Source organism: Cynocephalus volans, chromosome 11, assembly GCF_027409185.1.
Source record: "Cynocephalus volans isolate mCynVol1 chromosome 11, mCynVol1.pri, whole genome shotgun sequence".
Lineage (NCBI taxonomy): Eukaryota > Metazoa > Chordata > Mammalia > Dermoptera > Cynocephalidae > Cynocephalus > Cynocephalus volans.
The window spans coordinates 82,196,189-82,222,440 of NC_084470.1; the positions used below are offsets into that span (position 1 = coordinate 82,196,189).

At 37.8% G+C, this 26,252-nt stretch overlaps 1 protein-coding gene across 1 annotated transcript in view; it reads right to left on the bottom strand.

The window, feature by feature from the left end:
- The window catches only part of CNTN3 (contactin 3), a 201,341-nt gene that overhangs the window by 15,391 nt on the left and 159,698 nt on the right, over nucleotides 1–26,252 (bottom strand). The window contains exons 11-16 of the mRNA XM_063114016.1: nucleotides 16,548–16,665; nucleotides 15,560–15,718; nucleotides 15,312–15,461; nucleotides 13,763–13,833; nucleotides 12,317–12,551; nucleotides 10,755–10,870 (exon numbers count right to left, since the gene is read on the bottom strand). Of these exons, the coding sequence (XP_062970086.1) occupies nucleotides 10,755–10,870; nucleotides 12,317–12,551; nucleotides 13,763–13,833; nucleotides 15,312–15,461; nucleotides 15,560–15,718; nucleotides 16,548–16,665 (849 nt within the window). The remainder of the gene's footprint in view (nucleotides 1–10,754; nucleotides 10,871–12,316; nucleotides 12,552–13,762; nucleotides 13,834–15,311; nucleotides 15,462–15,559; nucleotides 15,719–16,547; nucleotides 16,666–26,252) is intronic.

Genomic DNA, 26,252 nt, shown 5'->3' on the forward strand with positions numbered 1-26,252 from the left:
GCAAAGCTTGACTGTACTGCCCTTCTCATTAAGTGCTTTTTATTACAGTGAGTACTGTAATTTACTTTCTTGTCTATTCAACAAATATTTACTGAGGACCTACTATGTGCTAGGTGCTGCATTAGGCTCTGTGTCACAGCAGTAAAAATATAGAAAAGGGACTCCAGGAGGAGAAAGATAATAAATAAGTAAACATATGAACCAGATAAATTCAAGTGCTGATTCTGACCAGACTATACATCTATAAATGGGAGAATGAAGGGGAAATTTGCATATGGCAGAGTAAGCTGCTCCCTTTTCTCAAGCCCTAACCAACCAAGGCCAAGTTCAACTCCAGAATGCTGGCAACCATGCATGAAATCCATTGGAGAGCCGAGGTTCCCTCTGTGAAGAAAGGGAACTGTCAGAGAAAAGACCATTAAAAAGCCAGCTGGCCACTAGATTGTCCTACGGTGATGGCCAAATGTCAACATGACTACCTGTGCATACAGAGCTGCAGCAGAGAGAAAGAAAGCAGTTAAAAGTGTCAATTTTTAGTATAAATATATTATAAAATATTTTACTTATATTTCATTTTTCTGAACCATGTAAAATCATCTTAGACTCATTATAAATACATATGCATATATAGTACAAAAATATATAAAAATAATTTAGTGATAATATTTGATAGAAAGTAGGAAAAGATAAAAAGGCATGTTTCCTAACCACCTCCAATTTATGCTATAAAGTTTTGCTATGCTTTGCTAGAAAGTTTAGATTGTCTGTGAAGCAAAAACTAAAACAAAACCACCACCAACAAAACATGCAAACAAATGGCTCATGAAAAGTACAACTATTCCTTTCATAGGAATAAAGCCAGGTATTTCCATTTGATCATCTAAAGCAAGGGCGGGGGGGACAGTTAAAATAAATATGCAAAACACCCTGGGTACATATTCAAAGTAAAGGCATATTTTTTACTGGTGTAAAGAAATAGGTTCTCTCTTTGCAATATGTGACCTTGTTCTGGCTTTCATTTTTCCCACTATTGATAACAAAATGTAGAAATAGAAAATCGTTTTTATAATTTATATATGTAAATAGTAGTCTGAGCACAATGAAACATGCAATTGATCCTCAGTGCTTTCTCAGAGTCTTGGAGATAATAAAGACTTTGGAAGTCAGTGGCCAGTGGGGCAGCAAAGGTCCTTCTTATTAAGGGAGCTCCTACTTACCTCTGGCTGACTGGGGGAAAGTGGACCTGGTGTTTAAAGATCTTTTTGGTTTTGTTTTTTAAAAGAAAGCAGAGCCCTGATTTTAATGTGAAATGTCTCTATTTTAGGGTTGGCTTGATTTTTAAAATGGGTTAAACAAAATACGTTTATGGGCTACAGAGGGTGACCAGAAGTTACCATTTTTTTTGTTTTGTTTTGTTTTTATGAGCAACTATAAAATTCTCTCTTAAAAAAGCAGCAGCACAATATAAATCTCAGGTTTTTCAATAATGATCCCACATTATCAAACTAATATTGCACTTGATCAGTATTTTCCATATATATGTATATGGACTTAAAGGCTCCCTTAAATCCATACAAAATGCTGTTTTTATGTATGTATTTAGGTGTATTTCTACTGGAAAAAGAATTATTAGTTTTTATAAAAATCTCAAAAGGAGGATGGGAACCCACACAATAAGGACTGAAGTGAATCCATGATTTCTTTTATAAAGCCATAGTTAAGCAAACTGTTAATGGATACTAACGGCTTGTATACATTCTAAATTGACCAATATTAAACAGTATAGGTATTGTTAGATTTAGATGACTCCAAAATAATAAGATACTTTCCCTGCCCTTGAGAGCATTGTCTAATTATTAACTAAGAATGACACAAAATCAATAATTATAATAAAACATTATAGACATCCTGAAAATTTGTGGCCTGGATATAGCAGACTGGGAAAAAATTCACATAAATATGAGCTATAATAATCCTCACTTAATAGATGAGACATTAGAGTCATAAAGGAGTTATGCAACCAATTAGAATTATTTTTTCTAAACTTTCATCTCTTGTTAGGTTCCAAGTTATCATTCTTTTTTTTTTTTTTTTTTTTTTTTGGCAGCTGGCTGGTATGGGGATCCAAACCCTTGACTTTGAAGTTACAAGGCTTTGCTCTAACCAACTGAGCTAACTGGCTAACATTCTTTTTCTGATACATCAAGTTATCTCAATATAAGTTGCCAAAGAAAATGTTCCTTAGGAGACTAATTTAAAGAAGAAACAAAAATGTGTAATTGGCATATAGAATCTCTTTTACAAGTTCATTTATAGAAAGTACTTGAATGTTCTTGATAGCAGGATGTTTTGAAGTACTTTCAACAGTCTCCACGTATCAGAATGAGAGACTTAGTTTTAGATTTTAGTTGCTAAGAGGTATTAGAAATATTTAGACACAGAGAAAATCTGTGCTAAATCTGAACATGGTACTAGTTAGTTAAAATTGATTATATAAACTTCTTAAATAGCTTTATTTAAAGAATTAGATAAATATACATATAGCTTAAACATAAAGAACCAAAGCAGTGTCATTCTATAAGCATTCAATTACCTTCTGTAAAATTTTGCTAAAAAATGTTTATATAAGGCTAGATCATTTTTTTAAAAGGTGGAAAAGTCAAGAAAGAAATAGAAAGACAAAGACTGCATTTTCCCGCTCTCTTGTGCTCTGGATTTAAATAGTAAATGTACTAAAACAGAGAGAACAGAATATTTCTAGGCTAATTGGTATTTTATAGACACAACCACAATACAGGGATGGAGAAGAAAAGTGTCTAGGCTGAAGGAACAAACTTTGGAAATGTAATTGTGCAGAAAAGAGTTAATATAAAGTGGACAGAATGTAAAGGTGGCATCTACAAAAGATGAGCAGAGAGACAAAAGTTATAAAGCACACGAAGAACCCCGCTAACAAGAGGGAAAGTCAGCAGACCCGACCAGTGGGAGATGAGCTATACTGCACTGAACTGAAATGGATCTTAAAATAATTATGTTTAAAATGTCCAGTTTTATTAAAGAAGGCACTGAATCTATCTTGCAATAGTGGATAAAGAAAAGAGATCAGCCAGATGTGAAAAACAACAAGCAGAACCCTTAGACCTGAAACATACAAATATTAAAAAAAAAAAAGAGTGATAGAATTAAGCTGAAGACTAATAGTGACAGAAGGAGTTAATTAACCCAAAATACAGCCTGGAAAAATAAAGAGTAATTATGAAAGCAAAGTTAAGAGACAACTGAAAATAGCATGAAAAGTTCTAACTGGAGTTCCACAAGGAGAGCTTAAGGAGAAGGCAACAGTCAATGGGGAAATGGCTGAGAATTTTCCAGAACTAAAGAAACGGGAATTTTTATGTTGTAAAATTCACTCTGAGTTTAGTGTGGGAAAATAAAAGGCAGATCCACTCCAAAGAAGAGGGTGATTAAGACTGAATTGTGCTCCACTATTCTTCCTCACTAGACACCTGAGAGATCTGGTTTGCCCACTCTCACAGTCATGAGTCACTGTGCCTTGTGTGCTAGTGAGGACGTGCACCTGAGAAGAGAATAACTGCATTTCTAGCAGAGCAAATAGAGGAAGGGGAGGACATTAAAGTGGAATCGCACACCTGGGGCAGCAGCTTGTCTGTCTTGGTCATAATCACAGCTCACTGCTCAGAGCAAAGCCTGCACACACTAAGACTCAATATTGCTGAACCATTGAAGGACTCGAACAAACACCACAATCTAAAAATGCCTCAGTCCTTTGTACCACAGAGCTTCACCAAGCTACGTATTCAATTCTAATATTCCATGCATCTATAAAACACCAAAACTCCAATTTCTTGATGAGCTAATACAAATGTTTTCTTCAGAATCATAAAACCATTTCACAAGCCAATATATTTTTATCTGGGTAAGTAAACAGAAACAAACTTGAGGAATGTCAGGATTAAAAGTGTTATCTCTAGTTGCATAAGTAATTTGGTTATTCCAAAAACTAACGTTCCTATTGCGAGGAATCCTTAATCTCACGGCATCAGAGATTTCACTTAATTTAAACCTAGAATGAAATGCAGTTTACAAAATAAGGTACTGACAAATGGTACTTTGTAGTCATGAAAGAACAGGTATTAAGTCAGAAATACTCTTTTAATAGACTTTAAATAATTATGTTTATACTTATAGATTTTCAGAGAGACAAATATTTGAACTTAGCTGTTAGACTAGACATGCTTAAATAAATAGAAGGCAGGTAAAAATGCATTTAAGGTCTTTTAAGAAGACAAACCCAAATCTGCCTTCTATCTTCACGCTGCTCTCTGCCCCAGGAGAGCTGATGAGTATGAACGTCAGTCTGGCTCCTGTGCTAGGGCTTCTTGCTGGAATTAGTCAATAAGAGGCAGGAGATGGCAGGGTGGAAGGAAAGAGGCTGGGATATTTACTCTCCTGATTCCCTCAAGGCCAAGGCATGGTTTGGTAGGGACTATCTTTGCCTGATAAAGAACACAGTGCCATGTGGGGAACCCTCACTCACAAAAAGCTATAGCTACTCGTCTCTCCAGCATAACCAACCCTTCCACTCCAAAAGTCTGCATTTATATCTACCTTATGCTTATTTAAATATGCCTCAATTATCTGTATCCCACTTTCCTAACGTACATTACACTCATACTAAAGTGAAGTGAATTCTTTGCCCACTAGCAGGGAATTAAACTCAATTCATGTGTCTTTATTTCCAGTGGAATTTCTATACTCTTGGGAAAAAAAGAAACACTCAAATATTTGACATCTTTTTCCATTTTAATTAAAAATTAGGAACTAAAGACATTCTGTACAGCTGTTTGGAACAAGACAAAGGCGTCAATGAAGTTGTAGTTTAGTGTTTTGTTATGTTTTATAAGTTATACCTCTCTGCCAAATTTATAACAAAATCTACAAAGTTCACCCCAAATATGCTAATCTGTATCATTTTGCAAGTGCAGACTTATTGCAATCACTTATTAGGGTCATTCTCCTAAATATCATTCTTTCAAAACAAAATGACTAAAGAAATTGGCTGTAGAGATCATGCTAGAACTTTGGAGCTTTATTTAGTTCCTCAGGCACCCACTCTCTACAAACTTCAAAACTTCTGCCTTCTCTTTATCGTGCCTGTATCTCTTGTTCCTATCCAAAAGGGCACCAGAAAAGATCTGAGCCTGAGTGTAACGGCTTAGCAGATGAAATAAATTGGAGCCCAGGGAAATGAGCTCCTCAATACCGCTTGGTCAAATCAGAAAGAAAATTAGTCTAGACGGTAATGATGATGTGTGCTCAGCATGCTGCATGGTACATGATCAACCCTCACTGAGATGAGAGAAAGGCAGGAGCTATTAGCAATTTTTAAAGCCAAATGGGGGAGACTGCAGCCCAGAAAGGTAGTCATATGACCGATCATTAAATACTCTAAGTCATTTTTTTTTTCCAGGTTAACTTTTAAATCATTACAAAAACCAAGAAAAGATGTGTTTTTATCTCAGTAGAATTACATAAATAATTCCGTAAAATTTTCCCAATTAGTACACCTTTCTTCAGCTTGTTTTCTTTCTCTTCATATTCACTAAGCATTTGGGAAAAATTTTTAATTGTCGTTTCCTCTCAATGCTGTATTCACACTGCATTTGGACATTGTTTGCTATTCTTTACACAAAGAAACAAGATACAATGCATTTCAACCCATAATTAATTTCAAAAGTCCCATGTTCTCACCACTCTTCATCTTTTTGCCTCCCACCCTAATGGCAACACCAGCAACAACAGAAACAACAGCCACTGGGTCCCACACTGGGATGGTGCCAAGTGTTCCTGGTTTTCAATTTTTTTTTTTCCATTCAATAAAATCTCATCCCAAAGCCCAATGTTCAAAACAGAAAAACGCGTAAGCCGCAAGTATCCTTGGGCCATTTTGACAAAGAAAGTTTAATTTCATTTAATTTTCAAATGATGCTGTGAGTTATTGACTATTATTATCTCTATGTTAACTGAGATTTAGAGAAATGAGATTTGGTAACTTGCTCAAGGACACAGGGTAATAAGATAGTGGAGCCAAAACTGCATTGATTCCATCAAGACATATCTTTTGCATGCCTCCCGTATGCCAGATACTACTCAAGGCACTTGGGATACAACAATGAACAAACAGGCAGAGACCCCTGACCCTATGGAGGTTACAGTCTCACCTAGTGGATTTAAATGCAGGTTTGTCTATTTCTAAAATGATGTGGACTTAACTAGACAGTAGGATGGCTCTATGAGGATTCTTTGATTTGCTCTCTCTTCCAATTAAACTTTCTTTCCTGACATGACAAACATGTAATTTTGAATTCTTACAGAATATCCTTATCTGGATGACTCCTCATCAGCTGAAATGTATATATTAAAAAATCAACATCTACCTGCCCCATGCTGTCCAATAATCACAGTGACTGCTGACACTCCTGTCATGCTTAGAATCCAAGAAAGCCCATTTATACATATTCTCATTTATTTCTCTCAACTATTTCACCAGTTACAGCCAGGTCAGGAATCACAATCCTGTCATATGGTTTGTAAAGAGCAAAGTTATTCATGGTGGGTGGGCCTTTCAGTCCCTCGTCTGAGGAGTGCCAAATGGGCTCATTTATTTTCTTTAGATAAACTTGATTTAACATGGAATCCCATACCCTGCTCTGCTAATGGGAAATTCAACCAGTCACTCCTGGGGCTCCCTTCCCAAAGCCTTGCCAAGAAAACTTACTATTATATTTGATTTGATCCTTTTAGTTCTAGCAGTCTGGGGCCATGCCTGGTGAATGGGAAATCACCACTGAGTGTGGGAAACACAGGTTTCCTTTCTATGGTCCTGCCACCAACCTGGGAACTACCAATAGAAACATGTGGGCCCCAGAAGATTTTGTAAGCCCCAGGTCTCTATTTCCTCCAAAATTTCTCTTCTGTTTTATCCTCAGTCACATTTGATCTCTTCTCACCCTCCAGGATACATCAAACAATCTCCTAATGACCTGAACTTTGGAAACAAAACTAGGAAGAAAATATCTTGCAGACAACTTTTCTTGACAGCCTTCCATGAACTCCCTCGAGGCAACGGAGCTCAGAGTTGAATATTTGCTTAAGAATATTTACCAGAGAGAAACAGAGAAGTTAATATAAAAATTCTTCTGAGGCATGGCTCACACCTACTGATTGCTTATTATCATGAGCCACAAATTATGAGAAGTACATTACATGTCTAACCTCATTCAGTCCTCTCAAAATCCTAAAGAGGTTAGTCCTGTTACTGTCCCCATTCTGCAGGTGAGGAAAGTGAGGCTTACAGAGTTCATGTATCTTTTCAAGCACAGCCAGTAAGGGCCAGAATTGGGATGTGCCATGGGACTGGCCTCAGAGCTACACTCCTTTATAACTGTGTTCCTTCTATTGCACCTACCTTCACCATCAGTGCCACGGCCAGTTCTCTAACCACTGGGGACCTACTGCTGGCTCCCACCATCTCTCACTGCTTACACCCACCGTCACGGAAGAGAATGAATCCTCCATCCAACTGTTGTTGGCTTCCTTTAAGATGCTGACTAAGTTGCTCTGCTGTGTTTATGTGGTGTTCTACTTCTTCATTCCCACTTTCCTTTCCTTAAGTCTGGACAGATCTGTCTCCGATCAGGTCCCTCTGTGTTGAGACCAGTGTTTCTGATACTTAAGTGTGCAGGAAGTGGTTTCTAATGGATACATACTAAAAATAATGCACATTAACAAGACCTAGTTCTTGATGTTTGAATTGAGGGAGTCCAGAGAAAATTCTGGGAGCTCACTTTTAACAGTAAATTCAGGTAATTCTGGTGTAGGGGTCCATGGTCCATCTTTGAGCATCGCTACTCTAGCCCCTATCCTTTTTCTACTTCATTGCTAATATTTATTCAAGTCAAAGCTTGTTTGGTTACAAGGAACAGGAATGCTCTCAAGGCAGTTTGAATAGAAAGGGAATTTACTGAAAAGAAGGGCAAAGTAATATTATGAAAAAGAATGCAGCCAGGCCACTTGAGAACTGTACAATAGTCAAGGCGCTAGTCTGTTTGGCTCTCTCTGAGGTTCCATGGACATTCATCTCCTCTGTTCTTCACCTGCATGAGAGTGCATCTGCTGCATCTCCTCTGCAGACCGCCTTTGTCTTGCTTACACATGACCTTGGTTTGAGAAGTTTGAACTGAGCCCAAATTTGACATATCACCACATTACACTCACTAACTACAATCTCTATATTGCTTACTTCATTTATCAAGTGGCCACACTGGTGCAATCATTTGAGGTTGTGTGGGCAAATGAAGGGAACATGGCCTTGAGGGGTAACGTGCTGTGTGCTGTAGATTAGATGTCCCTGCAAACTCATTGAGGCTTAATCCCCACTGTAACTGTTGAGGGTGGGAGATCTTATCATGGTAATTGAAAGGTGGGGCCTTGAAAAAGTGATTAGAATATAGGTGAATGGATTAAAAATGGTGGCTATAGGTGTGGTTTGGAGAACTTTAAAAGGGGAGCATGAAAAGTCTGTCTCTTTCTCTCTGCTCTCTCTGCTTCCACCATCTTGCAATGTGAGACCCCTGGGTCACTGTCGCCACCACCAGATGGACTTTGGACTTCCCAGCCTAGAAACTGTAAGCATTAAATTTCATTTTTTTTAAAAAACAAGTCACCTAGTTTCCAGTATTTTATTATAAGCAACAGAAACAGACTAATACACTGTGTAATCCTGCCACTGAATCAGGAGTTACAATATAAGGGTCATTTCCTAAGAAGACAGCTGTGGGTAGGGAAAAAATCACAACTATAACTCCTATAATATCAGTTGCAGAAATCTTCTTAAGACTATTTTATCTTGTGCATTCTCAGCTCAACTGCTCCTGGTTCTCTCTAATTGCTCACTACTAAATATGGGGCTCCCTCTAAAAGGCTCTTCCTAGCATTCCAAGATTTCTGTGACCTGGCCCTCCCGTGGCTTTCTGTACTCACCCCTCCTACAGGAACCTTCTTCTGCAGGTGGGCCTCCACCCCTCTACTCCTCCAATATCCCAGCTTGATCTGGAAGTTTCCCACTCTTTCCACATTTACTTACTTTTCCTTTAAAGTCTTATTACCCTTACGTAAGCTTTCAAGATGTCTCATCCTTCTTACCCACTCAAACATTTCCTGTTTGGGTGACATTCATTATGAGTGCATTTGGTCTTATCCTCTTTTTAGATGTTTCTTCTTATTTCACCAAACAGAGAGTGTTTTTTCTTTTCCTCAGAAAAAAAAAATTATTTATTTATTTATTTATTTTTATTTTAATTTATCAATATACAATGTAGTTGATTTTCATGTATCTTTACCAATTCCTCTTTCCCGCTTCTTCTTCCCCCTCCCCCCTCATCAACATCATATCTGTTCACTTGTCTTAACGAGTTCAAGGAATTGTGATTGTTGGGTCTTCTTTTCTGCCACCCCTCGTTTGTTTGTATATTTATTTATTTTTAACTCCCACCAATAAGTGAGAACATGTGGTATTTCTCTTTCTGTGCCTGACCTACTTCACTTAATATAATTTTTTCTAAGTCCATCCATGTTGCTGTGAATGGCAGTATTTCATTCTTTTCTATAGCAGAGTAGTATTCCATTGTGTAGATGTACCAGTTTCCTTATCCACTCATCTGATGATGGACGTGTGGGCTGGTTCCAACTCTTGGCTATTGTAAATATTGCTGCAATAAACATTGGAATACAGGTATCCCTTTGGCATGATGATTTCCATTCCTCTGGGTATATTCCCAGCAGTGGAATAGTTGGGTCATGTGGTAGATCTATCTGTAAATGTTTGAGGAACCTCCATACCATTTTCCAGGAAGGCTATGCCATTTTGCAGTCCCACCAACAGTGGATGAGGGTTCTTTTTCTCTGCAACCTCGCCAGCATTTGTCATTCTCAGTCTTTTGGATATTAGCCATCCGAACTGGAGTGAGATGGTATCTCAAAGTGGTTTTGATTTGCATTTCCCGGATGCTGAGTGAAGCTGAACATTATTTTCATGTGTCTGTTGGCCATTTGTATATCTTCTCTGGAGAAATGCCTGTTCAACTCCTTTGCCTATTTTTTAATTGGGTTACTTGTTTTTTCACTGTAAAGTTGTTTGAGTTCCTTGTATATTCTGGATATCAATCCTTTGTCAGATGTATATTTTGCAAATATTTTCTCCCACTCTGTTGTATTTTCAATCCAAACAGAGAGGTTTTTGAAGGCAAGAATTATGCTACAGACAGCTGACTTGTCTAGAGCCTAGAAGACCATCCCCAATGGAACGAGGCCACAAAGAAAGTAAGACGAAGAGCTGGAGGAAATGAATTCCCATTTATATAAATATCCTGTGAAGTTAAAATTGCAGTTCAATCTCACCCTTACTTTTTAGCCAACCCATCTAAAAGATTTGGCCCACATGATTCATTCTTTTTTTTTTTTTTTTTTTTTTTTGCTTTTCTACTCCAACTAAATTTATTTTCATTCAACTGGTTGAGTTTAATTCAGTATCCATTGATAATCAGATGAAATAAGGCGCTGATAAGAAAATTTCAGCTAAAGATAGACTTCACCTAGGATGTTGTTAAGAAAAATTGTAAACGAAAGGAGACAAAGTAGCGTGGTAACATACATGCATGCATAAAAGAAATCACCTCATAGCCTAGTAAATGTCCATTGCTCAATTTCCAAGGAATGGTGTTCCATGAAACTTCAATTTCTGAGGAAGATAGGCTATTTGCAGAGACTTGAGATGGGGCTACTGTAGGCTCTGTTTGGAAACAGAAATTGAAATACAATTATAATTTCAGCAGTTAATTTTAAATCTATTGAAGTTCTTATTTTTAAAAAGCATTTTCACATATTTGAAAAGTTTATAAAATACTCTGTAAAAATATTTGTAAATGTACACCATGTCTTGAAAATATAGACAATGGTCCATTTCCTTGTTTTAGGAATAGACGGCCTCACAGCCACAGACTTTCCTGGCTAAATGCCGCAGCTCCCTGCACTTTCCTCCCTTGTGCCTTTCTTCCCTTCTTTCCCTTTGTTCTGTCCACCTTGTCTTTATTTCCCTCCCTTTCATCCCACACCTGCTGCTTGGGAACTCCTATGCCCACAATGCTACTTAGGTTTTTTGTCTTGCCAAATAAAGATCGAGGTCAAGGTAAAGTTCATCTACTCAATAAGCACTGAGGGAGGGCCTTCTATAGGCCAGGTTCACAGACGGGAAAAACATAAAGATGATGATGGCATCCTCTTTTGAAGGAGTGGACAGACATGCACATAGCTTATTACAAGTAAGAAGGTCCCCTACGTAATGAACATTCTTGGGGTTTTGTGGAGTTCACAGCAATTCTCCCCTCTCAGGGCACAGTTCTGAGCAGAAATCTCCCCTCCCCCAATATCCATTTCTGTGTTAAATGATCCTGCTCCCTGGCCATGGCTCATTGATGCTGAGACAGATTACTGGTCTGAGAAAGGGCCTATTAGATTTTGTCTCCTGAGAATTTGAAACTTGGTTTGGAGAGATGAGGAGGACTTGGGGCCAATCGATCCAGCCCTGGTGCTCTAGAGGAAGCAGCCCATTTTCTGAGGCCCCAGAGCTTCTCTGATTAAGGTTCTTCATGAGGTTTGCTGTTTAGCACTTCCTTTGATTCAGTGAGATGTCCTGGTATATTTCCAATAAAGCCTTTACTTTTTTTTTTTAGCCAGGCTGAATCTGTTTCTGATATTTGAAATGTGTATGTATCTCCACTGGTGGGAACTCATATTGTTTAAACCTGCACATTCCACACCTCTTGAATATCATACGTCTGGTCCTAACTCTCCATCCTGCTAATGTCCTTTTCTCAGAGCATAGGAACCACTATAAAACTCAGGACAAGGGTAGCTCCAAGGGAGTATCTCATTCTTACCCAAAGAAGAAGAAAGAGCTGTGGAAGGCTATGCCTTTCCCTGTTTCCCAAGCTGGAACACAGGATGTGTTCCTCATAAACAGATTTTTAACTGAATGTTTCATCTTCTAACTATTCATTGAGTCTTGTACTTCAAGTTAGTTATGGCTGATCTTTATGACATGCACTAGGAATCTAACTATGACTTTGATCATTCTTTTGAGAAAATATATCTGAAGTTGCAAAAAACTTGCAAATCAGTTTTTGGAGATCATCTCATTTGTTAGCTTAGAACTGATACACAATCATGTTTTCCATACCTTCTTCTGCAGAGAACACTGTTGTCACTGGGCTAAATGGTCCTTCACCTTTGTTATTATAAACACCCACTTTAACTTCATATGGTGAAAATGGCACGATGCTTTCATTCCTAAAGACATATCTTGGGCTATCAGGGGATGTCACCACTGTCTGGATCCAGTTGGTAACCCCAAGAGGGCGGAAAGCAACAACATACCCAAATCCTTCACCATTCTGTAGTTCTTCAGGAACTGGCTACAAAGGAAAGACACAATGAGTCCCGCTTACACATGAGGGCAAGGCAAAAATGAACGGAGCTATAAGTTTTTGTCTTTTGTAAAAGTCATCAAATAATAATCTACATTGTATTAAACATGGATAAAAAAGGAGAAAAATACCAATGGGAGAGTCATGTCAGCTGCTTTTACATACACATATGCCATTCTTCCATAGCCATTCAGATAATTAACTGACATTTTCTATGATTATTCAGATATCAGAGCATCTTATGGTGCAAGTTTAGGTTTTTAATAATAAGATACACTTTCATTTGAACATATCTGATCCTTTAAGGCAAATAAAAATTAAAACAAAAATTATCTAATCCCTAATGTTGACTTTATGGGAAAAAACATTGATATGTTAATTAAGTATAAAGGAGTAAAACTAAAAAAAAAGCTTATTGGGTCATGTGAAAAATTCCCATTGACTCTCCATCACAATCCCTTAACTTTTTATTTTTCTCATCAACAAATTTAAATAAAACAGATAATTCTAGTACCTTCTGACTTTAAACTTGTCATTAAATTTCTTCCTAATTAATAAAGCAAGGGCTGAGAGAATGGCCATGAAAGGAACCAAGACTCAAGCACCTGCAGGAATAAATGGCACTGCCAGTGGGGTGTGCAGGGCTGCTCAGAGAGCCATGAGGGCAGCTCAAGAATCACCAGCCAGGACATGACTCTCATCCCAATGTTTACCAGCCAGGTGAGGCTGGATGAATTATTTATTAGCTTGGAGCCTTAGTACTCGTATCTACAAAATGTTGCAAAGATGAAGTGAAAAAAGTATATGCAAAATGCTAGGAACAGTGTTGGACAGAGAAAGTGTTAAAAAAAATTAGCTACTAGTGTTACCACTACCACTAGCCCCACCACCAGCTCCAGCATCACCACCACCACCAGAACTACCAGCACCAACACCAGCACCACCAGCATCACCACTAGAAGCAGCATCAGCCACACTATTACCACCACCACCACGGGCAGCACCCCCCCAGCAGCACCAACCCCCCCTCCAGCACAACGACCACCACTACCACCACTATCGCCATCACCACCAGTGCCACCAACAGCTCCAGCAGCACCACCAGCACCAGCAGCACCAGCACCGCTACCACCCAGGAGGCCCTGATGATCATGAGAACGGTGACTCCCTGACAGGGACGGTGCTGCCCAAACACTTACATCCCAAGTTATCACTAGTTCAGACCGGCTTCCACCTCCTCCATTGACTTCAGAAGGAGGCACTTCTGGAACTGTGTGGGTCAAAGAAACAGAGATGAATCTGCATGTGCACTTATTATTGTTTATATGAAAGAAGACTCAATATTGCTTAATTTTAATATTTGAAATAATTTCATCATTGACATTATACATACATATATACATATATGTGTGTGTTTATGTTTATATAAAAATCTTTGATGAGATCAACAACTAATATTTGAATAAAATTGTAAAAGACTAAAAATCTCTCAAACAGTAAGAAAAAAAATGACCCAGTTGGAAGATACTTTGCAAGAAGTACGAAGGTTAATAAAACATGGAAAAGTAATTCACCAGGACTGATGAAAAATCAATCCAGCATGAACATTTAACTCGTGACTGTTCCAAGTAGAGACATAATTCTCATAGCAACACCGACTTGACATAAGAATGACCCAGCCTGGAACCCTCAAATCCTATTATAAGGTATTCTTTATAAACCTCACACAGGCATCAGATTTCTCACTTACAGTGGGAACTTTATGCATAGTAAATCTCATGACAAAACTAGAATTTGAGTTCCATGAAAGCAGATCTTTGTCGTGTTCACAGCTGTGCCTGCAATATCTAGAATGTGCTGAGCACACAGTAGATACCCCCTAAATATGTGTTGTGTGAACAAATGAGAAGAACACCAAGGCAGGTACTATTCCCCTATTTCTCATTTCTCATATTACCTGATATAAACAACATGTGCATTGTCCTAAGTAAATCAGCATCCTTAAAATATGAAAGCATATTCCAAGACTCCTATCTCAGCTTAGTTCCTGAAGTGATATGCTAGCTCTACTTCAAACATCATCTTAATTAATATTAATTAGTATTACAGATTCTGAAAGTCATTAGGTCTCCTCAGCTGTCTCTATAATGTGATGCCATGTACGCATTCTAATTTAGAGTTTTAATGTTAGGATTTGTTTTTAGAATTATAAATGTACTTTTATGGTTTATATTACTAGTTGTCTCACATGGAAATTCTTCGCAATGATTCTTTCTTAATTTAATACTTGAGGGGCCAAAACATACCTATTCATCAGTTGCTTAAGCTCATTCACTGAGCTTGGTGGCAGAATGAGATTTCCTAGCAGCAGAACTCCCAAATGTCATTATCCTACCAATTTGTCAATGCTCATTATAAATGAGAATAGCACTTCCCCTGTTAACAGGGTAACTATGTCAGATAGTAATTATAACCTTAAGTGACACAAACATATTCACTCAACATGCACTAATGATCGTTTACGATGGACTGAACTCTTGGAAATGTCACACTACATCAGAATTGCTTACATGTCTTTCTTTTGACAAATGCCATATGGCCAGTTCTGCCATTAGCAAGTTCGCATAATTGTGACCATGATTATCGAGGCTGATTCCTTGGCTTGCCTGGAGACCGGGGCCAAGGGAAATGGAAACACACACCCAGGGAAATCTATTAACCCATTACTCAGAAAACAAAAGCACTAACCTGCCTCTTCAGTTCTTACTTTTTCTGAGGGTAAACTGGGTTCTCCACCTCCGATTTTGTTACTGGCTACAACCCGAAATTCATATTCCACCCATGGGTTTAACTCGACTACAGTAGCTGTGTGTGTCTTCCCATTGATGACCTCAGGCACTGCAAAGGAGTATTTCAGAGAGGTAAGAGTCTGCATGCTTACCATTGACTTGAAATCCATTTATATGTGCTGATGGCATCTTCCTCTCCCCCTTTACCTGTTGTGACAGTTTGCCAACCCACGGAGAAAGGTGTCCTAGCCTGGATAGAATAGGATGTAACTGGGCTGTGGTTGTCTATACCTTCTTTCCAAGAGAGTTGGGCTGTTGTATCTGTAATTTCATCTACCTTCACATTTTCTGGTGGTCCAGGGGAACCTAAAAAAGGGATGAATGCAAACAGTGGGTAGCAGTTCCATAAATGTCATCCCTTTTTACCAAAGTGAAGAGTGTGTCAGAGTGTGTCACAGGACCACTACAATAGCTCCAACTGATCTCAATTTCAAAGGCACTTAGGGAAAGGACCATTTACCTGGCAATAAAACTACCACTTTTTTTTTTTCACATTTCTGTTGTTAGATCTTAAATCTGGATGTGAGGCAGTGATTCTAACACTGTAATACTCCACGACAGCAGATGACGCCTGAATTTTGAGGCCTCTGTGCAGCATGATTCCTGTACCTTTCTGAAATCAGTGTCCTTTACTTTTGGTGTGACACCTTTCCCTTTAATCCACTGCTGCACTTCTGTAGTTACCAGTTTGTTACCTAGAGGCGTTTTGTTCTATGATGCAATCTGGTCATTTTTTAGCCTGGTTGCAAATCAGTACCTTGGACAGTAGCTCAGGTTGTCAAATTTTCCCAGGCATTCCAAATCATCTTGATTTTTTTGGAAGCAGACACACAATATTCTCTCCCATATTAAGTACAATAGTTGAACTAATGACATGCTCAAAAACACATCAGCTTGGCAGCAGCTGTGGAATGCCAATTACTGTGAGAGCTATTTGAAGGGCAGAGTTGAGATTTTTATTTCTTTGAATTAGTACTCATCCTTATTGTCATGTTCTCTGGTCTGGGGGGAGGGGGAATCAAACCAATATTATAACTCATATGCTCATGTATTATCTCATCATGGTTCTTCCTCCAGTAAGGAATGCTCAGTTAAGATGTGAAGTTAAAAAACGCACAATGATATTAATGTTTACCTCTTACTATGAGGTCGGCAGCAGATGAAACACTGTCCACCCCTGTTTGCACCATACAAACATATTTTCCACTGTGTTTCAGCTGAATGTTTCTGATCATTAAGTCACCAGATGAACTCTGTTGGAAAAATAGGTAATGAACCTACTGTTATTTTAAAAACACAAAGAATCTTGAAGGTTATGGCCAACATCAATACTGGGATGAAATCCATATTTACAGAGAAAACCAAGGTGGTACAAGACAAAAAGATTACAACAATAGAATATATGGAAATAAAAACAAGTTAAAAACCATACATGACTACAGACAAATGGCAAGCTTTCCCCTGGGCATTTATGGTTTCAAAAATAAATAAAGGCAGAGATTACAGTCTCAGAGTCTGTTTACTTCCACCAGGGTGACACTTTTTATATCCTCTGTTAAGCACCAGCTCAACTCTTTTCTCTGGTTCCAACCCCTTTGCAATTATCTGCCTGAGAAGAAGAGGGAAGCATTTAGGTAACTTGTGAGAGATAAATGCAGCATGACACGGGGATTACCATGGCCAAAGCACTTTTCTGAACACATTGGAGCTTGAAAAGCTTAAAGCCATTTAATTCCTTGGCTACAGAATTTAGGGACAGTCAGTATGAACCCCTCAATAAGAAGAAATTAAAACATTTTAAGCCTTAAAAATAGCAGCTGTCCATAAAGACATTTGCTGGCATTCTCCAGCACCAATTAACAGAGCAAATGTATTTCTAAAAGCTCAACTTTAAATGGTCTTCATTTAAAAAGAATGTAAAATCATGTTCATAAAATGACTAACTGCAGGCCAGTGTCACACATTAGTAAAAATATGAATTGAAAGAAAATGATTTGGAAAGCAAAGCCCTTTGAAAATGATCACCAGTTCATGTCTGAACTGGTACAGAGGAAGATGCAATGTTTATCTTATTAATTAAAAGGATAGTTTTACTCTTGGGTTTTCCTAGTATTTGTCAAAAGATGAATGCTACTATCCTGTTTTGAGTTAATTTTCTAAAATCTTCTACATGGTAATTTCTTAAATATTGCTTCCCATCCTTACGATACTTAATGGGCTGTATATTCTCTGTTGGTTGGAATGCATGGCTCTAGACAGAATTTCTTGTGTACTGGGAGAAGAGGATACGAGGTGATTGGTGATTGATGGCTGTAATTAAATGATAATCCAGAAAACTGTTAAGTTTGCACATTTTACTTTCACCAAGTTGAACTTTTTTCCTTCCCTCCCTCCCTCTCTTTCTCCACAGGGTTACTTAGAAATTTATCCCCAGGACAAAACCATCAATGCTTGCTGACCTTTAGAAACTCTTAAGGTTTTATGAGCTCCATATACTCACAGGAGGGTGATTATCATTTCTATAGAAATCTCTTATTTTCAGTGAAGAACTGTTACTATTAAATGCCATCAAGGCATTGGGGTGAGGTTGTTTTTTTCCCTACCTTTATTCCTTTATTTGCTTATTTTGAAAGCAGTTGGGGAAAAGCACTGTAACAGGATTTTATGCTTTTACACATCTGGCTATAACTTTTAGGCACAGATGTGCCTAAAATGTTTTGTTTCTTGAAAGATTACGGGAGAGTTTGGTATAAAGCTTGTGACTTCTGTTTACTTTTGGTACTGATGGTTGCAGAGAAAGAAATACTTTAGCTAGGAAAAAAAAAAAAAACACATTCCTTAAGAAATGGACTTAGGCTTACCATCAGGGGAAACATAATTTTTAATTATCCTTTTACACTGCAGAGTAGAAAAAGGAAACAATTAACTAAGACATGCAAACAATGAGAATCATTGATTTTTTTTCAGCACCAACATGGAGATGAATGGATGAATACATAAATGGAAAACAAAATTAACAAAAATTAAGAGAGATCCTCTCCTTAATTTTTTTCTCTCTCAATAAAATTTTTGTATTGTTCCTCATCTAGTGCTTTCTCTCTCCCACTCCATCTATTGTCTTTCAATGTAGCACTAGATAGAAGCAAGAATCATCTTAACAAAAATGCATTCAGCGCTTGTTTTGTTAGATTCTATCAAAGATATAACAACCACAATTATTTGAAGTTGATACAACAAACAAACAGAAAGGACATTGTTGGGGGGGAGGGGGGGAGGGAGAAGGGAGGGAGGTTTTGGTGATGGGGAGCATTAATCAGCTACAATGTATATCGACAAAATAAAATTTAAAAAATAAATAAATAAATAAATAATAAATAAACAAATAAACAAATAAATAAATAAATAAATAAATAAATTAATTAATTTAAAAAAAAAAAAAAAAGATAGAGAAGTGCCTAACACATAGTGCCTGCTCTCCCGGCTGTAAACTCAAGTCATGGTAACAAGGTATACACATGTGAAACGAACTATGTTTAGGAATTTAGAAAGTTTAACAAAGGTCAAATAAAATCACATGGGGTACACCATGTGTAGGCAATTACCAAATGAAAAAGACAGTTTTCAAGTCCTGCTGAGGATGTGGAACTGGAACTCTTATTATTATGGATGGAAGTGTAAATTAGTACAACTACTTTGGAAAGCTGTTTGGAAGTATCTACCAAGGCAGGACATATGCTTAATTTCTGACCCATCAATTCCATTCCTAAGTATATACCCTATAGAAATGTGTGCATGTCTACGAAAAAACATTTAGTAGAGAATGTTTACAGCATTACTATCCAAAATAGCTAAAAAATAAAAACATCCCAATGTCCATCACAGTAAAACAGAGAAGTAAGTAGTGTAATAATTATTTAATGAAATATTATTAGATTATGAAAATAAATGAACTCTAACTACATAGACAAACATAGTGGAGACTCAACAACATAAGAGATATAAAAGAATACATGATACTAATCTATCATGACTAGATTGAGGTTACCTCTGGAGGGATGGTTAGTACCAGAATGAGGTACCATGGGGGCATCTGGGATGTGGGTAATGTTGTGTGTCTTGATTTCAGTGCTGGTTACTTGAGAGTGCTCATTTTGGGACAATACATTGGGCTATACACACTTATGTGCATTTCTTGGTAGAATATAAGACTATCAAATGCAGTTATGATTATATGCAACTATTCTTCTAAAATGCTCATCTTTTAACAGGACCATGGGCAGAAGCAGTCAAATATGACTATAATTCTAACTCCAATTTCTTTCACAGGAATTAAATACAATAATGATTTACTAAAAGTGCTATTAGTATATCCTATAATTACTTATCGAGATGAAATTGAGTATTCCCAGACATGTAAAAAAGATTTAAAAAAAAGAAATTCCAAAAGGAAGTTTCATTTTTGTCAACCAATTCTCTTCTCCATCAATTTGTCACTGTCAGATAATATAATTATTGATTAACTGTGATTAAGGGGATGAGAGAGGAAAATCCAGCAAACCCAAGTAAAATTAGTCATAATGTGATAAAATAATACTACATAGATTATTTCGCAACATATTTATCAATAAAATTGCATCTGATATTTAGACACATTTAGAAATATGTTTGTCATTCTTTAGCGTATAAAAATAATTCAAATAAAATAACGTGGAACGCTAATAATTCTTGAATAAATTCTTAGGAACACTAATAATACTTTGAATAAAAAATAACTTATACTTTACTATCTGCAAAATTAGTTTGTTGTCTTTGTTTGCATTATTTTCCTCAACTTTTCTTTTTCCCCTCTTTCTTCAAACAGAATGGACCAGAATGAGGAAGGTGCAGAGGTAAAAGTTTCATTTTCTTTTACTCCCATCCCTGATTCCCTAAACACCTCCCTCTTGAAGCCCAGCAGTGTAATTCTCAGTCTTGCAGAAAGCAAGCCCCTTTTCTATGCTGCTGTTCACAGACTGATTCTGAAAAGAAGCTTTTGGCACTGGGCGAGGCCTATTCCAATGGCTTACACAGGAGTACAGAAGTAGGAGACGTTCCCCGAAGTCACATGAATGTGAGTTCCTCCTCAAAGGGACTATTTTTAAAAAATAAGATCATTCATTCCAAAATTATTTATTAGGCAACTACTGTACTTTAGTTGTACCAGATACAGTGTTGAGAGGGAAAAACAGTCTTTATGTTTATGAAGCTTACGGTTGAAAGACAGGCATTAATCAAGTAACTACACAAATCAATGTAAAATTGTAGTGTAATGTAAGCTCAAAGTACACAGAGGAATCTATGATTTTCTGGAGTTTCAGTAAACAGATAGTTGAGATAAGATTTGCAAAATAAGTAAAAGTTATCTAGGAAAAGAGGATAAAAAAAAAAAAAACCACACGGCATATAGGCACACGCCAAGACCTAAGGCAGGTGAGAACACAGTTTATTTGAATAACTCAAGAAGTGGCGGGTAACTAATAAGGATGGGGGATGGGGATGTCAGGAGTATAGTTAATCCACAAATTGTTAATCTGTCCCCAGAAAACTCAAAGCTCACTATAGCTGACTTCAAGTTCCTATTCACATCTTAATGACAGTAAAATTTTTGATTTTTTGTATTTTTACAATCTCTAAGCTTTGCTAGAATTACTTCATTATTCAATTATTTGTTCACATAGGTTTCTCCTAGGAAAAAAATCGTATTTCCAGAACATGTTACAGGCATAAAAAATAAATGGATTTATAAGCCAAATCATCTTTGAAATAAATAAGAGAAATCCAGTGAGAATCAAATGAAATAGAAGAGGATCTTATTAACTTTTTCCCTGTATTTTCCTAGGTGATAGGCCAATAGAATTTTTGATGTAATTTAAAAACTATTCTGCACTAAAAGAAAAACACTACCTGATGTGATTACCTATGCCAAGTGAAAATAAATAAGCAGATTGTTACTAATTCCAGGTAGGCTGAGCGTTAACTGTGATATCTATCATATGCTAAAAATCAAGGTTTAAAAAAACTTTGGAATTAGGGAAACCTCGTGAAGATTGCAAATGTAGCATGAACTTTCAATTTACCAAATTATCAGCAAAACTAATTCCCTAGTAAGCACTCTTGATGTAAATGCTGCTGCTGGACCGCCAAAAGGATAATTTTCCAGTTTAAGAAAAAAAAAAATGCATCTTGACAGCTATTTGGAAGGCAAGGTTGAATAGGTGGTCCTTCTTCTTGTTATCACTTTACACAGATGTTATTGCAGTTTCCAATATTAATCATTCATCTCTTCACTGGGTTGCCTTCCAAACCCTGACACCGCATGTAAATAATATCCAGGTGCCTTGAATACAGTTGAACCTGTAGGTTCGTTCTGGAACCTGGTTGTTGTCTTCCTCCATGAAGGTCTCCTAAGGAATTGGTGGTGACATGACTCACCTCTGCATTTCTGACCAAGTAAATTAAACCTTTTCCCCATCAACCCCAAATGGCTGCATCAAAGACACCTTTGTTACAAATGTACTCTGCTCACCCAAGGAACAGAAAATAGCAGTCACTGAAACATGAAAACAAGCCCTGACATTATAAACAATTTTAATTTTTCTGATTAAAATTTCAATTGTCACTTGGTTGTCTGAACAGGTAACATTTAAGGCAGGTAATATGCAATCTGTTAATATAAAAATTTCCTCAACTTTCTTTGGTGCCAATAAACTGGACTACAGGATGTAGAGTCCTAGTTTACCCAATCACAAGTGTTTTGAAAGAGTGACACATTAAAAATCACAAAAACTTTGTTGAAGACACTGAATGCATATCTCATGTTGTGCAAAATGCCTGAGTTGTCTTAAAGGCGTCAGCTTTTCTATTTCAACATCAAGTTCATATTAGCAACTTGGGATTTTTTTTTTTTTTTTTTTTCTGGGAAGTGCAATGTGTTGATGAAAATCTCACTGGAAATTGGTGATCTCATGATGCCCTGTTTTTGTTCTCCTGGGGATCTTAACCCAGTGTTTTCTATACTTCAATCATTAGAATCATACCTTCCCAAAGGTTTTGGAATTTCATAGTACCAAATGCTCTATTATTTACTTTATTTTTTCTTAAACTTATTAACTTTCTTAAACCTAAATTAATATGGAAATTGACATGGAAAATGTATACTTTTATCCTAAATGGAAATCTGTTCACCAAAATAATAGTCAACTGCCAAAATAGCTACAGTGAGTAGAAAATAATATAAATGGATACTAGCTGAGCACTGTCAAAGTCTCTGAGCCTAAGACTTTTGCCCTGTTAATTAAAAAGGGAGATTAGCAAGTATTATACAACCATTAATGACACACCTATTATAATACTTAACCATTCTCCTTGATTTAACCTAAATGATTGAGATAAAATTGAAAATAGAATATCTCATTCTATGCTGTTATTTAATACTGCCTGTTGAGTTCATGGTCTGTGTTTTGAAAAATACTATGCTATCCACTTTACCAAACCCATTAGTTTTCAATGCTGGCTATATTATAAGTTCACCTGGGGGAGTTCGGGTCAAAATGGCAGAATAGAGGGTCCCCAGCGTCACTCTCTCCCAGAAACCAACCAATTTACAACTATATAAAAAAGCAACAACAGCCAAGCTGGGGCCACTAGAGATCAGGGTAAGAGGAGGAGAGACCTACAGAGTGCATGAAGGTGGGAGAAGCCATGATGAGAGAAAGATAAAACTGCTCTGACCATTTTGTGCTGTGTCTGCTTTAAGGCTGGAACTGCTGAGCACACAGAGCAGGAGCCGGCAAAAGCTGCAGCTGTGCCCTTCGGATGGAGTTGCTTGGAGGCAGCAGGGGAGAAGAGGGCCTTGGTGGTCCCCAGGACAGCAAGACTGCTAATAGGGTTCCCACAGACCCACATAGGAGCAAGGAGCCACAACAACTGAAAAAATGGAGCCACTCAGAGGCCAGTGAGTCATCACAAGGGACTGGTGCATGGCCCATCCGTGGGAAGTGTTTAGAGCATGTGCAGTGGGAGAGATAGGCTCACCTGGGGAACACTGGGGCACATTAAGGACAGCTGATCTGCACCCCAATCAGTGTAGGACCACTCAGAGGAGACTGGTCAGGAATATAGAATTGCATGGGGTGTAGTTTGATGAAAAGACTCAGGCCCAGATCAGAGTTACTACACAACCCAGGTGCACCGCGTCTCTGGAGAGCTGGAAGTACCTATAAAGTCAACTATTATAACCTGTACTGCACAAAAAGCCTTCCCTAGGGAATGAGCAGCAAAGAAGCAATTTAGCTCAACCACAGAGCTCAAGTACTGGTCCCAACAGGCAGTTCCTCCTCTTTAGAAGTAAGCAAAGGAAAAAAAAAATAGTTCTGGCTTAGACATACCTCCAGCACCTTGGGTCTGCCTGGGGACCTGAGGCTTGGAGCCAGGGACTGCACCTGCCGCCCACAACCAGGCACACCACCAGTGCCAAGGAGCATGCTAAAAACATCACCTCCATGTGGGTGGCCCACCACAGTCACCACAATTACCATGGCTAATGTGAAAGCTGCTAGACACCACAAGCACCATGCACATGATCCGCCAGCCACTGGAGTGCACTGACGCAAGGAGAGTCACCAGCAGAGATAAAGAAAAGAAGATGTCTCTTTCCACAAAGCCCATTCCAGAGTGACGGAAGAAGCATCTGCTCTACGATAATATTGGGGGACCTGATGGCACATCTCAGCATTGGACAGATCATCTAGGCAACAAATCAACAGAGTAACCATTATTCTTTCAAAAGGAAAGAAGAAATCTAGGGTAATTAGAGTGGGGAAAGGGGAGGGTGAGGGGGATGGGGTGAGATTGGACAAGGGGCATAAAGAATAAGTATGATTTGTAACAATATATACGCTAGTAATTTTGATTTGATCAACATAACTCAATGTTGAACCCCAAAATATGTATAATCAATTTTGATTCAATAAAAATTTTTTAAAAACCAACAAAAATAAAATAAATAAATTCACATGGGGAATCTTTAAAAATATGCCAGAAATGCCTAGGGCACATCTCAACACAGTTAAATTAGAATGGATTAGAAAGAGGAGACCCTCTAGGTGATTCTAGTGAGCAGTTAGGGTCAAAAAATCATTAAACTTTCTGGAGTTTTACATTTCTCATCTTCACCCCTCCTGGAAATAAAAGGCTTATGATGATTGGTTAGACCTCCCCTAACTGTAATACTCTATAATTAATAAATGCATGAAAAATTGTTTTTAGGCTATATATTGCTGGGTTCATAAGCTGAGAACAGCACTCCTACATATATTTTTATCTCGGGAGGTAGGCAAGAAAACTAGTATTTGAGTAACAGGTACTTTGTGTCAAGCACAGCCTCATTTCCTTGAGAATATATTGCCTTGGTATGCTCACTGTAATTTTAAAATCAATAGTCATTGAAATAATTCAACAAGATAAATTTCTATAGACACATACAGTAACTTACTATTAATTGGCCTGAACACTCTAGGGTTACTCTTGATTGATGTGACAGTTCTTATATTGAATCAAAGTATTTCACGTCAAAGGAGTTTACCCCGAGTAACAATTTAACTTGTGGATCAAATCTCGTCATTTTTTTGTCTTTTCCCTTATACTGCAGGTATAAAGTATACTAAGAGTAGATTTGTCCTTTATAGAATGATATGAATGGTACATAAGAGAAAAGGAATTCATTGATAAAAAGGAATAAAAAGCCACTGTTTCATGGAAATTTGACCACACTGTGCCAAATGTCTTATGTTTATTTCTAGGTGCAATTACTATTGCTATATAACAAATTATTCCAAAACATTGTGGCTTAAAAAATGATGTGTTCTGCTTGGGAATGTGTATGTTGAGCAGGGATCTGTGGGGACTCATCTCTATCGCACGCCTCATTAGCTGGGGCAGCTTGATAGAAACTGGCAAGCTCATTTACTTGACCAGCGAGTTGGTATTGGCTATTGGTTGGGACTTCAGCCCGTGGGGTGGAGACCTTCCTTGGTTCCACTGGAGATGAACCTTTTCACAGTCTGTCTGGGCTTCTTCACACTATGGAGCTGGATTCCAGGAGCATTTGTGCCAATGGAAAAAAGTAGAAGTGCATGCATTTGTAAGAGCTAGCTTCAGAAATCACATAGCATCACTTGGACTCTCCTTTATTGGTCATAGTGATCACAGAGGCCTAAGTTTCAAGAGGAGTGGCATAGATTTCATCACTGGATGGGGAGGAGTGCCAAAGCCGTACTGTAAGAAGAGCATGTTAGATAAAGTCTGCTGGTTGTTTGTAGCCGTCTTTGGAAAACACCATCTGCCACAGCCCTCCAGTTCCATTCTGCACCTGCCACACTGCCTCTGCCTTGGGCAGCTGACCTATATGGACTATAGGAAAGGGTCCTTATACCCTCTGCTGATTCTTTGCTTTCCTCTCCTCATGAGGAGTTTGGGGTATTGATTCAAGATTCATCTTTGCAGGCTGTTTTGAGCTGACTTTGCCAATAATCCAAAATAGGTTTTTTTAAAACAGTGCAAAACCCTAGTCTAGACACCCTCCCTTTTATGTCAGTAGCCTGTGTGTGGTCAGAGAAAAGACTCCCAAGGGTGCAGAGAGAATAAACTTCTACCCTCTCTCAGAGGAGCTGCTCCCAAAGAGATCACATTATTTTTATTATAATCACCAACTAATGTATTCCAGTAGTTTTCCTGATACTCCAGAAGTGTAGAGTTTTCATCTCAAAGTCATATTGAAAACGATAAATAAGGAAAGACTAGG